The following is a 15,314-nucleotide window of genomic DNA, read 5'->3' as shown; positions in this document are numbered from 1 at the left end:
GAGATTAATTAAAATGATTTGATTTTCACTATATGGAAATGATTTTTGCAGGATTCGCCGAGGGCTGTGGCTCAATTCTTCTATTATGATAGCAGTACTGGAAATGGGGAAAGCAGTAACAGCTCTTTCTGTAGAGATCCACTTGGTAGCAGGCGGCAGACGAGCGACGGGGAATACGAAGATCCTTGCTGTGGAGAGGTAATTGGATTGGAGTGGCGTTATAAGTTTTAAGAGATTTATCATCGATACGGTAATAGTGTAGGTTACTAGCATGCTAAAGGATGTTTTTGCTTATGTGGAATTTGCCGTTTTTATTGATTATGTACAACTCATTTGTTTTTTGAATATTTAGTTGCCATGATGAAATGTGGCTTTCAAAGATGCTTTTGATTTTAATACCAGAATTTTCGATCGGTTTCATGTTAGATTTGCAATGATTAAATATCTAAAATTTGCTGTTCTTCACTCCTGGGATTTATGGCTGTGCTTTTGGATGGAGTTTCTTTTCACGATTCAGAACAAAAGTCTCCATGAAACATCAAACGAGTGTCTCCTATGAGTTCTCTCAAGGTTTGAATAAGTTCCGAGGTTTGTAATTCTCTTGGTGGTTGCAGTTGTTGTATATATAACACTGCTGGTGTAGTTGATGGTTGTCTTTCCTTCAAGTTGAACGAATTTCAATACTGTTTGTAAAATTTCGGTTCAAAGAGCCTATGACACCTGGTTGAACCCTTGGATTGGCTGCTCTAACACACTTCAAGGCCCTGATCCAACATGGATTGTTGCGCCAACGATTATTATTATTATTATTATCCTTATCGACGACCACACATAACGCTGTGTTATGATTTTTATTGTGGCGTTAACTCCTGGATTACGTAGCTTGTATAGACGATTAAAGATTTTGCGGCGAAACTACCCAGGAATGTAGGGACGTCACATATCAAAGATATCAGCCTCAAGAATTTTATACCTTTGAGATGCAAGGATATTGAGTTGTCACTTATCAAACTCTGCAATTCCTGAGTCTGTTTTTGTGCAGATTTCATTTCCTTGAGGTCCAGCCGGTCCTTAATTTCTTCCATCATCGAAACCGACATTTTTTTCCAAGGAATGTGTTCGATATCATTGGAGATTTATCCGATTAAATCCAAAACGGATTGAGGTGGTGTTCACTGCTGGTTCCTTTTCCTGAATGCATATGCAATCGGTTTGTGGTCGGTAAAAATAAAAAAGGTCTTACCTCTCGCATGTGCCAAAAATACTCGTACTACATAGCTTATATGGCTAACAGTTCCCGCTCATATGCACAGTATTTGCGCTCAGCTCGGAAAAGTGATTGATGATCGCTAGCAAATAGCTTGACTTTTTATGTGCAAATAATACGGCCTGCGCTAGACTCTCTTTAGCTTTCCTAAACGCCTTTCTGCTTATTAAGTAGAACTTGAGAACCTAAGATATAAATGTTCGATATGCCTAGGAACTTGCCAAGCCGCTTTATTGTGTCTGGTCACGGAAAGTTTCTTATCGCATCTAACTTTTGCATTGAGAGGTTGGATACCATTGCCATTAGCTTCGTAACCGAGAAATTTTACTTTAACACTGTCTTGCCCAAATACGCACTTTGAAGATTTAATCATTACATCCAATTTTCTTAGTCGCGTGAACAATATTTGAGCATGACAAGTAAGTTCTTCAAGTGACGAAAAATATCTTCAAAACTCCATCTATGTATCGTTGGAAAGTCATTATCCTCAGCGCCGGGTATTTGTTGGAACGCGTTCATCACATCAATGGTCAACCAAATAATTTTTTTCTCCACTCGTCATTATCTTTCGGTGCAAGGCTTAAGGGGGAGGAGCAATAACTTGTCGACAAGGAGTAGATACCAATTATTAATTTTGTGGCGTCAGCGACTACAAATCGCCATGAAAATTCACCCTCAATTGAGTATTAGTTCTATAGTTTCATTAGTTTATGACTGCTTCGACGAGTTTCCTGGCTATGGAAGTAAAGGGATTTTTCCATGCCATTACAGATGGTGGATGTCTAACGGTCAATGCAGGACTAATTCGACTTCTTTCCCCTACGTCTTCTGACAAACCTACTGGCTTCCGCAAGGCATTGGAACGTCGATTCGAAAGAAAACACTGTCTGATAAATATTGGATAATATTGAATATTATATAAAAACATTACAATTACTGCTTTTAAATTTAAGGAAATCGTACGCCGAATTTTGAATATTCCTGAACGAATGCAAATCTTGCTTTTTTCATTTTCTCAGTTAAGCGTGCTTTTTTTATCGGCCGTATCGGGTGAAAGCCGGCATCATCCAATCTCCATCGCAAAGTTCACTTCAAAATTTCCACGCCAGTATCATGGACCAACTTATTGAGCCCCCACAAAGGATCTCTGCGGTTTGCAGCAGCAATTTTCCGTTCTGACCAAGGTGGTCTTCCTTTTTCGTCCAAAGTTTGCCCGCTTTGAAAATGCCACAGATGAATTTTCCTTTATTTTTTTGAGGATCTGGATCGTTACTAAGCTGAAACTCCCTGCAGATGAGAAATTTCTCTGATTGAGTGATTCCCCGTTCTCGGTAGTGTAGGAATTGCACACGCTAGGATCATTTGAATTGTTGGTATCGGGATTTGTTTGCTTTCAGAATATTCTCCTGCCTTTTGTTTACGTTTTAACATCCATTATTGGTTTGATTCTCTCCGTTCTAATTTTTTGATAATTGCTTGAATTTTATGAATGTTTTCGTCTACTTTGTAAATGTAAAATGTAAATATTTTTCCATCGGTCCAGATAGATCAAAGTGAATCTATCCCAGCATTCCTACTGTGAAGTATGAGAAGCGTATTTTCTTTCCTTCACAGTGATTTGATCGTGACTTTGTTCACTCGTCATTAGGATTTTTCGATGCTAAAAGAATCGGCGGAGATGTCAACTTGACTGGCTACATTGTTTTCGTAGAAATCTACGTAAACTCTTTCTTTGAGTATTTTTGGAAGAAAGAAGAGTTGGAAAACTTGTGCTTGCTTGTAGCGTTTCAGTTGTTTCTTAATTTTGCAAGGACAAGCCGCAAGCCCATGATTAGTACAGTTGTAAAATGGGAGCCCCTTTTTATTGTTCTGGGTGGAGTGTGCTGCCTTTTTTTCAATAAACTCAAAGTATATCCTTGTTCGGATGGCTCGAGTGGTTAGAGCACTGGGCTACGTAGCGGAAGGTCGCGGTTTAAAATTCAGTGGTGGCACAGGGATTTGTTATCGTGACTGCATGTAGGATACCAGTCGTCTCAGCTGTGAATTAGTATCTGCTGACCACATTGCCTCCTACATTGCACTATAGGGCACCGTTAGATTGTTGCGCCAACGATTTTTATTATATTTATTCTTGTTCAACAGCTCGGAGCTTCCCTCCTCCCTGATTGGACAATGGACAATTTGTTAGGTCAGCCCAAAATATAATTTTTGATCGTGCTTTTTTTTGAATTTGAATTTTTCATTTGAAGCTTCCTCAGAAATCTTCGAGTTCTAGGTAGATCTGAGTGGCGAATTTTCAGGCGGACTATCCTTCTGGTCTTTAAATTTTCCGATAAATAGGATTCCCTGACCTGATGCTAGAGGAAATCATCTCTAAGACCCCCTGTTGCCGATTCTAATTGAAGTGCCCTTATCCTGTTCCTAGTTTAGAGTTTTATGATAGTACAACGCTTCCTAATTGCTTAGGCTCGCTTGATACTTCTTCTCTTTGGAAAGCTGCGAATTCATTTTCGAATTTCCGACAGAACATTCTCATTCCATGGCCTTCCGTATTCAGTATCCTATCGTACATTTAATTTTCTGGAAAATTCCTCTTCTCGGCTTTGCTAATGGATTCACGGTCTTAACGCTGCACTTTAGTTTATACTTGGTTATGTATACAGCACCCAGTCCTCTTCAAAAGGACAGAAAGTGCGAGTACAGTTTATACACGACTCAGATTTACAGTCGTTCTCAAATGTACAGAAACCTCAGATATAAACATTTCATCGAATTAGCTTGTAAATAGCACAGCGTCCACTTATGCAGATTTTCGAATCAATAATGAACCGGAAAGGACCGCAAGCCCCAAGTTTTTAAAGGTCCTTTGCTTCCTTGGTTCACTTATCAAAAGGGAAAATTTATGGCTCCCACTTGCATTACCTACACATAACTACGGTCAACTTCTTTTTGGACTGCTTATATCCACACACACTGCTTCTGCTTAGAAGCAGAACTTTTTCGTGGGAGCATTTTGTCATTAAGACCCTTTCGTTGAGGTTGTAGAGCCGCTTTTCTCCAGAAATTGTAGGATTGCATGCCCTGTTTTCCACGTTTCCAGCCAACCTTCAGGAGCTGAGAGTGGCTTTTCAAGTCTTAGTCGATTTGGAAACATCATCGGTTGCTCTTTGATTGAAAGGTCTGTTAAAATAGTTCCACTTTTCCTAGTTTGGTTAAACCAAATCCAGACAGACATTAATACATTTGTAAGCAAAACCAATTTTATGAACTGCTAGACTGTTACATGAAAAGCGCGAAATTCGCCAATTCTGTTCGGTTTTGGAGTGTTAGGTTTGACTGCTTCTACTGTACATGTAAAATGGATTTGAATTGATAGTAGATCCAGTGGAATTTTGCATTTCCTATTTTGTGGAAGTTGTTTTTTATTTACGAACGTGGTACAGTTCGCGCAAAAAAGTGCTAGTTTTTTTAACATTCCTCGTTATTTATTAAACTACTGGATGCTTTTCAAATTGGGCAGGCAGACTAATATATACAGAGTTCTACTTAAAAATAATTATATTTTTCTCAGAGGTTGAGGTTTTAGGAGAAATTTAGAGGAAATATTGAAAAAAAAAAACGAAGATATGGAAATTTTGTCTTTATTTTTGCACTAGTACCGAGTTGAACCTTCGCTATTTCATACATTCGTTTTGGAAGACTTCTGTATGATTTTTGAATGCGTTTTTGGAAAATTTCACCCCAAAATTTATGGTCTTCCAGCCATTCTATATTGAGATAATCGAGTGCGTTTTTGATTTTTTTCTATTGGAAAAAATATATCATCTTCCTGCTGGTATGCACAGACGTATTTTCTTAGTAAAAAATCGCTGGAGCATTTACGATGGTCACTACCGGTCAAATATCTGTTGATCCGACGACTGTATATTTCATCATCATTAACGGCGTAATATGCGGTATTCGGTCTAGGCCTGCCTTAATAAGAAACTTCAGACATTCCGTGTTTACACCGAAGTCCACTAATTTGATATTCCCAGCGGCTGTTTGTCGTCTTAATTTTCTACGATAGATTTTTCTCCTATACATTTTCCGGATTGGTAGTACATCGTCATCCATACAGATTAGTGGAATTGAGCCGGATTTCATCCACAATCAAACAGTCATGGTATCGCTCAAATATTTGATCTTTGTTGTACATACAGCCTTGGCCAATATTTTATGTCTTTTTCTTGTTTAGCGTAAAAAATGAAAAAAATTTAATCGATTCGATTATCATTTACATTATACTCCTATATTAGCTTCGCAAATTATTGAGTGCTTGCGGTGTTCTATTCGTGGATCCGTGGATCTATTCGTGCTCCCTTACTTTGTGCTTTCGGTTGCCCCATATGTGCGATGGGGTTCACATCCGGGGATTGGGCCGGCCAATCTAACAAAACAATGTTATTCCCGCTAGATCTATCCATTGCGGTAGCTGATTTGTAATAGGGTGAGTTAACTTGTTATAGTTTAACACTATTCAAGTCGGTGTTACTATAAATGTGCGTTATTGGAGGCATCAAGCCAGTTTCTAATACATTTATATACTTCTCACTGTTTATCTGACCTTTACAAAAGATCATTTTCCCGATCCCACTAACATTCATACATTTCAACAGCATAAAACTGTTTTTTCCGTGCATAACAGTGGCCGTATCACAATCCAGATAATATTCTTAAACACGATTTTTTTTTGTCTCGTTCCAAAAGCTAAGGCTTCCATTCTGACTCCACAACCGTTAATATCCACTTTGACAAGTCTTCCTCTTGCTGTACGAGCACTTTCCTTTTTTTCGTCAGAACCACAGCAAGCTCAGATAATTTTTTTAAATTCCTTAACTGGCTCGCGAATAAGTTCCCTGTTCTGGCATGTCTCGTTTTTTACCTATCTATTAAACGTAGTTTTCCGAATTTGCGATGAAATTCATGACGACGTTTTCGACTCCCGTCAATGATAGACTTCCCGCGTTAGAAAATGACTATATGTTTTTTTACGCCGAAATAGTAGTTTCACCTGCCCAATTCTCATATCTGTTAAAAAAACAATTGGCAACGCTCATTTGTTAATTATAATGGTTTAAAAATTGCCAGTAACTGCCAACTGTCGGTCTATTGGAGTTTCTTGGTTCGAGTTGTGACGTCACACAACATGGCGAATGACTAAAGCTGTCGATTTTCGCGTTTCGATTTTATAACGCTTTTGAGACACTTTTTTTTCACTCGAATTTTCCACCGTGAATTTACCAAGATGTGGGTGAGCGCGAGGCCGAAAGAATTTAAACCAAATGTGGATCGTTTTAAGGGAAAATGAGCCAAGGTTTGCTATAGACAAACCAGATTGTCCTTCAATTCATATCAAGAATTCAGGTTATAATTTTCCTATTGGTAAATGCGCCTAGTTGGCATTTAGTTGTAAATCTAATCATGAGATACATTCAGAAAAGAAATAATCCGCATCTCCACATTTAAATATTTTGGTATTAAAATCGTTTGTTTTCATCCTGTAATATATTTACCATGCATTGAATGGTTTTTTTTATCAAAATTTTGTATTAGAACGATCAAAGCTTTTGTCCGTGTTAATGTAAAATTTTTCTTTTGTATATTTTGCTCAAAGTTTTATTATAGTGAGATGTTTTAGTGTTCATTTTATTAAGTGCTTTTAGCAAAAACTCACATGTAAATTTCATGCAATCCAATCCAAATTGTTTTTGTAAAACTTCGATCAAAACGTTGTAAATATTTAGCAATGAATAAAATTTCGTTACACGTTTCTATGTTTTTTATTATTGCATGTAGTAGTTATTTTTTGCCTATTTATAGAAGTTGCGTTTTTTCTTGAATTCATTAAATACTTAGATAATTTTTAACATTTTGGTGATCAGAGGTAATACCTGTTTGCAATTATCATGAATACATTGTTCGTTTTTGCTAAAAGCATTTTTCTAATGTAATATCTGCGAAGTTTCTGTTTCATTTTTACACTAAACTTATTACATCTCTTCCATTCGACTAATGGATCTTTTCTTCCAGGAACAGAAAAAGATAAACTTTAATGAAACCTCTACTAAATGACTAATTTTCATTGATACTAACATCCTAACATAAGAATCCTGATCTTATTCAGTTAAACTTTAATGCATTAAGGGAATATGAACTATAAGATGACCAGGACAATCAAGGGTAAGCTTTGCATGTTATATTATTCATGTCACAGAGTGGATGCTTGGTTATCGCATGTTTTGTTTCCAATTTATTTTTTTTTATCTTGGCTTTTTCGAGTTGATATAGTCTTAAGTGCTGCTCTATTCTATAAAAGATGCTCATTGCTATCCATTGGTGAAGGTAAAAGATATTATTAAGTGGAAAATTAGATCTTTATTCCAATCGGATATCGTTTCGTGATTTAAATGGCAATAAATCAGTATTGGGTCCACCTATTCACTGAATTATTTCTACTTTGCAAGGGGACAGACAGTTGCGTATTTATTATATTATCAAATTACTTACGTTTTCGTTATCATAGATGGTGTGTTTGTAAATATCGGAAATTTGGAAAGAGAAAGCTATTCAACATTTCTTATTCCATTTATTTAAAGTAATAATAATTGGGTGTCCGGATAGCTGAGCGGTTAGAGCGCAAGGCTATCGTACGGAAGGTCGCGGTTCAAATCTCACTGGTGGCAGTGGAATTTGAATCGTGATTTGACGTCGGATACCAGTCGACTCAGCTGTGAATGAGTACCTGAGCCAAATCAGGGTAATAATCTCGGGCGAGCGCAATGCTGATCACATTGCCTCCTAGTGTACCGTTACGGTCTTGAATGAAGTGCTCTAACAGACTTCAAGGCCCTGATCCAACATGGATTGTTGCGCCAACGATTATTATTATTATTAATAATAATTTAATTTAGAGGTTACGCGGTAGGTGATCTTATGATGTTGTACTACTAGTAAGTTCGGTGTCATTCTCATATAATGCAATGGCTAAATGGGATTTGTCGATGGTAAAAACACAATCCTAAGTGGTCGACGACGACCAAGAGAGGAGAGCTATCCCAGAAATCTAAAAAGATGGCGAAATTGACCGTGAATATTGAATTTCTATCGAAGTGCTCCGTCGACACTTGCTTGCACGCCTTTGTGCCAGCCAGACTCGGGAATGTTGAAGAGGGGGGGGGGTCCTTTGGCAAATCGGTTCCCCATGTGTCATTTTACAAAAATTCACTGAGCTGAACCTGGAAATGAAAATAAAATGACGGCTCGATCTCGTGCGTGGAGCCGTAAAACTACGTCCGGACCTGATTGCCGCAATTGACAAGGAGGATCCACGACGGACCACACCCTCCATCAATGTTTGTCCTAGATGTATGGTGAGACACAACTTTCGAGGTTCCTTTCCTGCCTTTGCATGCTCAGGTCATTGAAATGGAGGATGCCCATCTAAAAAAAAGGAGTTTTGCAGGACTAGAGAGGAGCAGAGGGAAAGGAAGTCCTCAAATCAAATGATTCAATTGGTATTCATGACAATTTGTATATTCAAAACATAAGAACTGTAAAAAAATTGAAAAAGTAGCTAAATCAAAAATGAAATAATCCAAGTAATAATCCGGAAATTCGGAAAATGAATAACAAATAGTGTAAATAAAAATGATCATAAATGACTCCACTTAACTTGATTGATCGATCTTTCAATCCTCTAAGAGGGATGAAGTCAGACCAAGAGGGAATCGATGAATGGAAGGCGCAGGCAATACACGGTAACCACGTCAATGATCTTTGACAGCCATTTGTCGAACAGATGGCTGAGAGCTGGGGAGCTCTTTGTGAGGTGGAGCGATTTATGTGTGCCATTCAGGATGGCGTGGTCGCCACCTGAGCTTATAAAAAGTTCATAATGAAAGAGTGGATGGAGAACGACCAGCGCAGAATGTGTGGTTCGGCGTTAGAGACGTTGGACCATCTCATTTCTGGCTGCACTGCAATGACACCGGTGCAATACAGGAAGAGAGATAATGCTTTTTCTAAGGTGATTCATCAAAACCTTGCATACAAACGTTGGCTGATCATGGAAACATGCCCGGTTTACCGATATGAGCCCCAGGCGATATTTGCAGCATGTATTGGGACCGGCAAGTTCTAACTGATCGTCATATATCACACAACAAACCTGACGTGCTGTTAGTTGACGAGACGGGTCGCTCCGCGTATATTATTGATGTTGCTATTCCCCATAATATCAACATTGAAATACGTGGAGAAGGTGAACTATGAGCCATTGACTCCGGAAATCAAAGAAATTTGGCGTTTCGAGCGGGTGGTTGTAGTTCCCATAATATTGTCAACTACAGGTGTTGCACCAAAATCCCTCACGGTTTCCCTTGATGTTCTGAGACTCTCACACAGTCTGGTTTAAACCATGCAGAAATGTACCATTCTGGTTACGTGCTCGATGTTGCGGGGAGTTCTCGACGGATTCTCCCATTGATCGACCATCGGCCACTACCACCAGGGACCCATTATAATTTAAATAGGTAGGATCGTCCGAGTTTAAATTCTTGACACTTAGTGCTAGTATTAGGTAAAATCCGGCATCTGCCGAGATTGTGTGTAAATCAAAGCAAAATAAATAAGAAAAATAATAAAACAAAACCTTAAAAAAGGTCATAAACGAATGTGAAATTCCTCACCCAGAGGTCTGTTTGAGTAAACCTTTTACTAGTGACACTTAGAACACTTGTTTCTTTATTTTTTCGTTAGGAAATTCAAGCAGAGTCTAAAAATTAAAAAAAAAAAACAAAAATTAAGGCGAAAGTATGATATAGTTCACCGTCAACCGTCATAGTGCAATTTTTCGGAAACCATTCCTTGATTTGCTCCTCATGCTGACTTCGTCTCGCATGACACACCAGACGCGCAGTTCATAATATGTAATCGAACTTGTCACCCAATATCTGTTACGATATTTTCAAGACCGATTTCACACAATTGTTCCTTTAGGACTGACTCGCAACATAATTTGTTAAGGTTCTGAGAGGGTTCCCAAGATCCTTACCAATAATATCTGATTCCCTTCAAAACACAAAATAAGAAATTCCTAGGAAAGGCAGAAAGGCTCTTCTTTGACTTAGCACTTTGCGGATACATTATTGCACTTTTCCGGAATCTTTACTAAACCTAGCACCCTCGAACCACCAGCCTTTGTTCCGAAACGTTCACCATTGGTTGGAAATTCTCCATGAAATTATTTCACAAATTAGCAAAATCTGGATTACGTGGCGCACTTGCATTTTCTTGCTTTCTTCCTGGTCGCGCTGCTCTCTATCAGTACTTTTGTTCAAATCAAGCGGCCATCAAGAGCAACTCCCACTTCAAAATGCTGACATCTAACGTCTAGCGCCCTATACACTGCTTTATGCAGGTGATGTTTTTCTAGCGGCTAATAGCAAAAGTGATCTCGAGTAACTTGTCCAAAAATGGAATGATCGCCTCATGCAATACGATCTCAGATTGAATCAGAATAAAACTGAATTTTTGACGATCGATCCCCCCGAAACAGGCGCAATCACTGCCAGCGGCAGTCATCTACCTAGAACAGAGCGATTTAAATATCTCGGGTCAATGCTATCATCCAATGGAGAACTGCGTTGTGGAATTGCAATGTCCTCCTTCCTGTTCTTTATGGTTCTTAGTGTTAGTCGGTTATAAAAGACAATGAATGGCGTCTTGCGGCAATGAAGACGGAAATGTTGCGTTGGACTAGTGGCGTGACACGTTTTGCTCACATCCAAAATGAAGATATCCGCTATCGATGTGGAGTTGCATCGATCGCTTAGAACTGTGTTTATGTGCCAGGTCCCTTTTGAGCGGTTATGCAATATTCGTAACTTAACCTATTCAGAGTGATGCCTGGGGAAAAAAGGCAAATTCGTGCGATGCGTTCTCAGTCTGAATTCTCTTTATTCAGATGATTCGGTGGTCAATTTCGCAATATGCTTTATAAACAGCTTTTGCCAAGGGTATCGTTTGCTTCTAGCTAAAAAATAACTGATAGTGGTTTCAATTTAGCGGAGGTGTTTCGCTTCATTAATAATTATGCGTCATAAGGCTATTTCATGCCATATATTGTCGATTTTCGATTTTTCCAAACTCAAAGAGTTGAATTGTTGGTGGTGATTCATGTTCATGAAAGGGTTATGAACAGAGTAATTGCGCTTGTTTCGCTCCCACCAAGAGCACATCTCAGTACCAGTTTCAAATGTTGCAGAAGTCCATACCACAGAATACTTTTCAAACAACCAATTAGAGCCTGCATATTGGAATTTACTTCTTGATAATTTCTGTAAAAAGTGCAATATAGCTCAGATCTGCGGCCGATCAAACATGCTCACGACCTGGCCCAGTAACATCAATATTTTTCGTTTGGATAATCAATTACATCGTGCAGGCGCATGATAAGGAGGTTCATTTTCTCAGGCTATTTTATCCGCTTCATGCGATGGAATAGTTGCGAGTAGGTGGAGAAAATGTCCGTTTTCTTAGATATCGTAGTGTTATCTATTAGAGAGGAGAGGATATCGTGAGTCTGGAATATATTCAAGAATGATTAGCAGTTTTTTCATACTTCTTGTTTGTCTTATTTGTTAAACAAAGGATTGTTTTTCAAATTTAATGCAAACACAGTATGGATGCATGTGCTGAACTGTACATTTTGTAGTATAGTAATTTCGTTTTGTTTGACCCTGAATAGTCTGAAGTTTGAAAAGTGTTCTATTCATACATACATGCTTCATTGCCTATCGGTCTTGAATACTCATAGTGTTCATGTCAGTTGAAATCATTATCCAAATTGGATCAATTAACTATAACCACCGTTTCCAGTAAAGAATTATATTACATGGTGATTTATTTCTGCATGGTCAATATTAGCATGTATATTTCAATAAGAAGCTAGATATACAAGCCAGAGTGAAATAATGGAAAGCGACGGTATTAAAGTAGACATACGGTCCAGCACAACACTATTAGTATATGAAGTACAGCTAAAATTAGCGAGCCAATCAGAGAAAGAAGAACAGATATCGGTCCAATTGGCAAAAATGGTCAGAGCACATGAGCCAAAAAATGTCCATTATTAAATTTTTGTTTAGGAATGAGTGGTTCTGAGCCCGTCATCTACTAGTGGCAGTCCACACTAGTTTGAGAAGCAACTCGCCCTTTCGATTCACTCTTTTCTTGGGCATGTCCCCAATACTTTTAAAAAACTATTTTCTTGATTTGGTCGGTTTCAATCTCAGGATAGAAGCGATCTCATCGGACGCTGGCTCAGCGCGACTGAAAGCGGCTACAGGTGGCCTTTAGCTCTTTGTTTGTTGAATTCAAAATCCGGCAAGTGTATGAATTATATTGATCGAAACCGCCTAATTTGCACCTGTTTTAGTTAACACAACAAAATTTTCGTTTAAGAATAAGTGGCCGGGAGCTCGCCATCTACTTAATGGCACCTATTAAAATCCCAACCGAAACAGAGTAGGGCAAACAAATATCCCATTGAATCCATGCCAATTCAATAAAAGGAGCGGTACGCAGGAAGACCAGAACCACTAACTGAAAAAAACAGTGATAGACATTGAAGGTAAGAGAAAATATTTCCAATCAGACAAAATACAACGTTAGCCGAGAAGTGGGGAAAGTTATAAAATCTGTGGCTAACAGTTAGCCCAGTTGTCCTTCCAAGGAAATGAAACTGGCCAAGTAGCTGAAAAAGAAGGATGTCTATTACCTAGAAGTTTGTTACCATTTTTAGTTCAAATAGAAGATAATTTAGTACTGAAGAGAATAAGCTTTAATTCATTTCAAAGGGATCATTAGCTTTTTACCAATTACGTATGCCAATTTGGATAAATTATAAAAATGAAAAGTCTAGAAAATGAGCTTCAAAGATTTCGTTAAGAAATACTTTCAGTAGTTATCGGCTAATCAATTATTCCTGCCTTATTGTCACACCCGATTTATTCGGAAATGACTAAGGCGATTGTCACGAAATTTGATGAGAATATGTGGTCTGTGAATCGGGCACCTATAAATTTCGGCCTCAAAATACATCCCATTCCGGTGCCTGCTCAAATAAGTTAATAGTATATTTCTATATTTTAGAAATTTACTTTTAAGTTCATCCGAAAAGTACATTTGGTACCACCATAAATAATAATGTGATATACAATTTTAGAAAGTTTGGAAAAAATGACACGATTATTAACAAAATTATAGAAGATCAAAGTTTTGTATTTTACATGAATTTATCGCAATCTAAGACCTCTACGACATCATGATCATATAAAGTCAACTCATCATGCATATATAAAGAAATATTTTAAACTTTTAATTTCAATGTGAATTTAATATCACTGGCGCTAAACGTGATTGAGGAGGTTTTTGACAATCATTCTTTCTATTAACGAATGATGGTCGTGTTATTTTGATGATTGCTTATGATTTTTTGAGTTGCACTTTCTATTTTTATTAGATCATCTTATTGAATTCTTTATAATTAAGTTCTAATTCGCCGGGATCTTACATTCGTTATAGGAATCGTGGTATAATGCTGGGAACAAAGGAATTTATCCAGTATGGCTATGGATTGGTAATTGTTTCGTATAAGGAATGAAGACACATTGTCATTTCAAACACTTGCTATTCGTCTTTTGAAAGTGTTCCTTTACAAGCTAACGACTCAACATTTTAATAGAATGTGACAAAATGCTTCCTGTTAATCATCGTATGACTCAATTATAATGAGCCTTTTATTTTGTTTTCCGTTACATATTGTAACTAACAATGATAGACACTCTCCTTTTATTGTATTGGCATGTCTTAAAGATGTAAACTAATCCTCTACGTTCCAGTTTGTATTTGGTTTAACCGCATTTGAAGGGAATGAAAAAGTTTGAAAAGAAAATATCTCCCTCAAGGTATTTTTCTGCCGAATTTGTTTTTTTTTTGCACTAGCACAATCTTCGTTTTGTGAGCGTCACAGTATTGTTATCACATTTTTTCCTTATGATTGCTATGATTCTAAAAAAAAATTTTTTTCCTAGCAGAATTGCCCGCATCTAAAACCAGTTGGATATGATACCGTCGACTTTGAGAACGAGTCGCCGGAAACTGGCAGTTTCAAATCATGCCGATCTTGTCAAGATAAGGATGAAAACATGAATAATTCAACATCCAAAGACCTAAATTTGGCTGAAAATGCAAAACCAGCGAATAGATACGCAAGTCTAAGACATAGACTGCGGGCATCATTCCGTAAAGGCAGAAACTACTTTAAGAAGAAACGCCTTTCGTTGGTTCATGATCGCAGTACAAAATCCGATAATGATACACGCAGTCGTAAAGAGGATTCGTTTAGCCAAGAACGCAAGGGTGAATCAGATTTTGAAGTTGATTATATTTCAGCGATGGAATTGCTTAATGAGACTGCTAAGGATGCATCGGTGAAGCGTCAACTGGAGCAGACAGTCAGTATCTGTCGAAAGTTTCCAGAATTCGAAATGTCTCCAGAAATGGTTGAGGCTGAAAGATTATTACTATATTCGTCTTTGAAAGAAAAGTCGACACATTTCTCGAATGAGAGTCTTTCTTCTTATCGGAGCACGCCGAAGGATTTCATCAGTGGAAGTGTTTGTGTAACCTCATTTGAAATCCCCATTAAACCTGACATTCATCATGACGAGTTTTTCAACTACTTTTACATTGGAGTGTTCACTCGTGGTCAAGATATACGATCAACACAATCGGCTGAAAACGTGGATAATGCAGTTTTCTTTTCAAATTGCAACATGTTGTTTGAGAATCTTTCAGCGGATTTTCAGATAACAGTGGATTTATATGTTCTGCGGCTCAGGAAGTTGTCATCGCCACCAACACAGAATGATAATACGCCAGTAACGGTAAGTTGATTTTATTTCTTTCTCTTGGTTTTATATTAACGGATAGTTTTTTTTTT

General features: G+C 37.8%; 1 protein-coding gene across 5 annotated transcripts in view; it reads left to right on the top strand.

Moving 5' to 3' along the window:
* LOC119660090 overlaps positions 1–15,314 on the top strand; it is a 37,237-nt gene that overhangs the window by 13,398 nt on the left and 8,525 nt on the right. For 2 of the 5 annotated variants that reach the window (XM_038068482.1, XM_038068469.1), the window contains exons 5-6: positions 52–198; positions 14,404–15,258. In XM_038068482.1, coding sequence (XP_037924410.1) covers positions 52–198; positions 14,404–15,258 — 1,002 coding nt within the window. Of the gene's footprint in view, positions 1–51; positions 199–13,894; positions 13,950–14,403; positions 15,259–15,314 lie in introns of those variants that run through there. The other 3 variants (XM_038068501.1, XM_038068492.1, XM_038068476.1) reach the window with 3 other exon arrangements.

This window comes from Hermetia illucens, chromosome 1 (genome assembly GCF_905115235.1).
Source record: "Hermetia illucens chromosome 1, iHerIll2.2.curated.20191125, whole genome shotgun sequence".
In the NCBI taxonomy this organism is placed as follows: Eukaryota; Metazoa; Arthropoda; class Insecta; order Diptera; family Stratiomyidae; genus Hermetia; species Hermetia illucens.
Note: the sequence above shows the minus strand (reverse complement) of the source record. Positions and strands in the feature narration are given on the sequence as shown.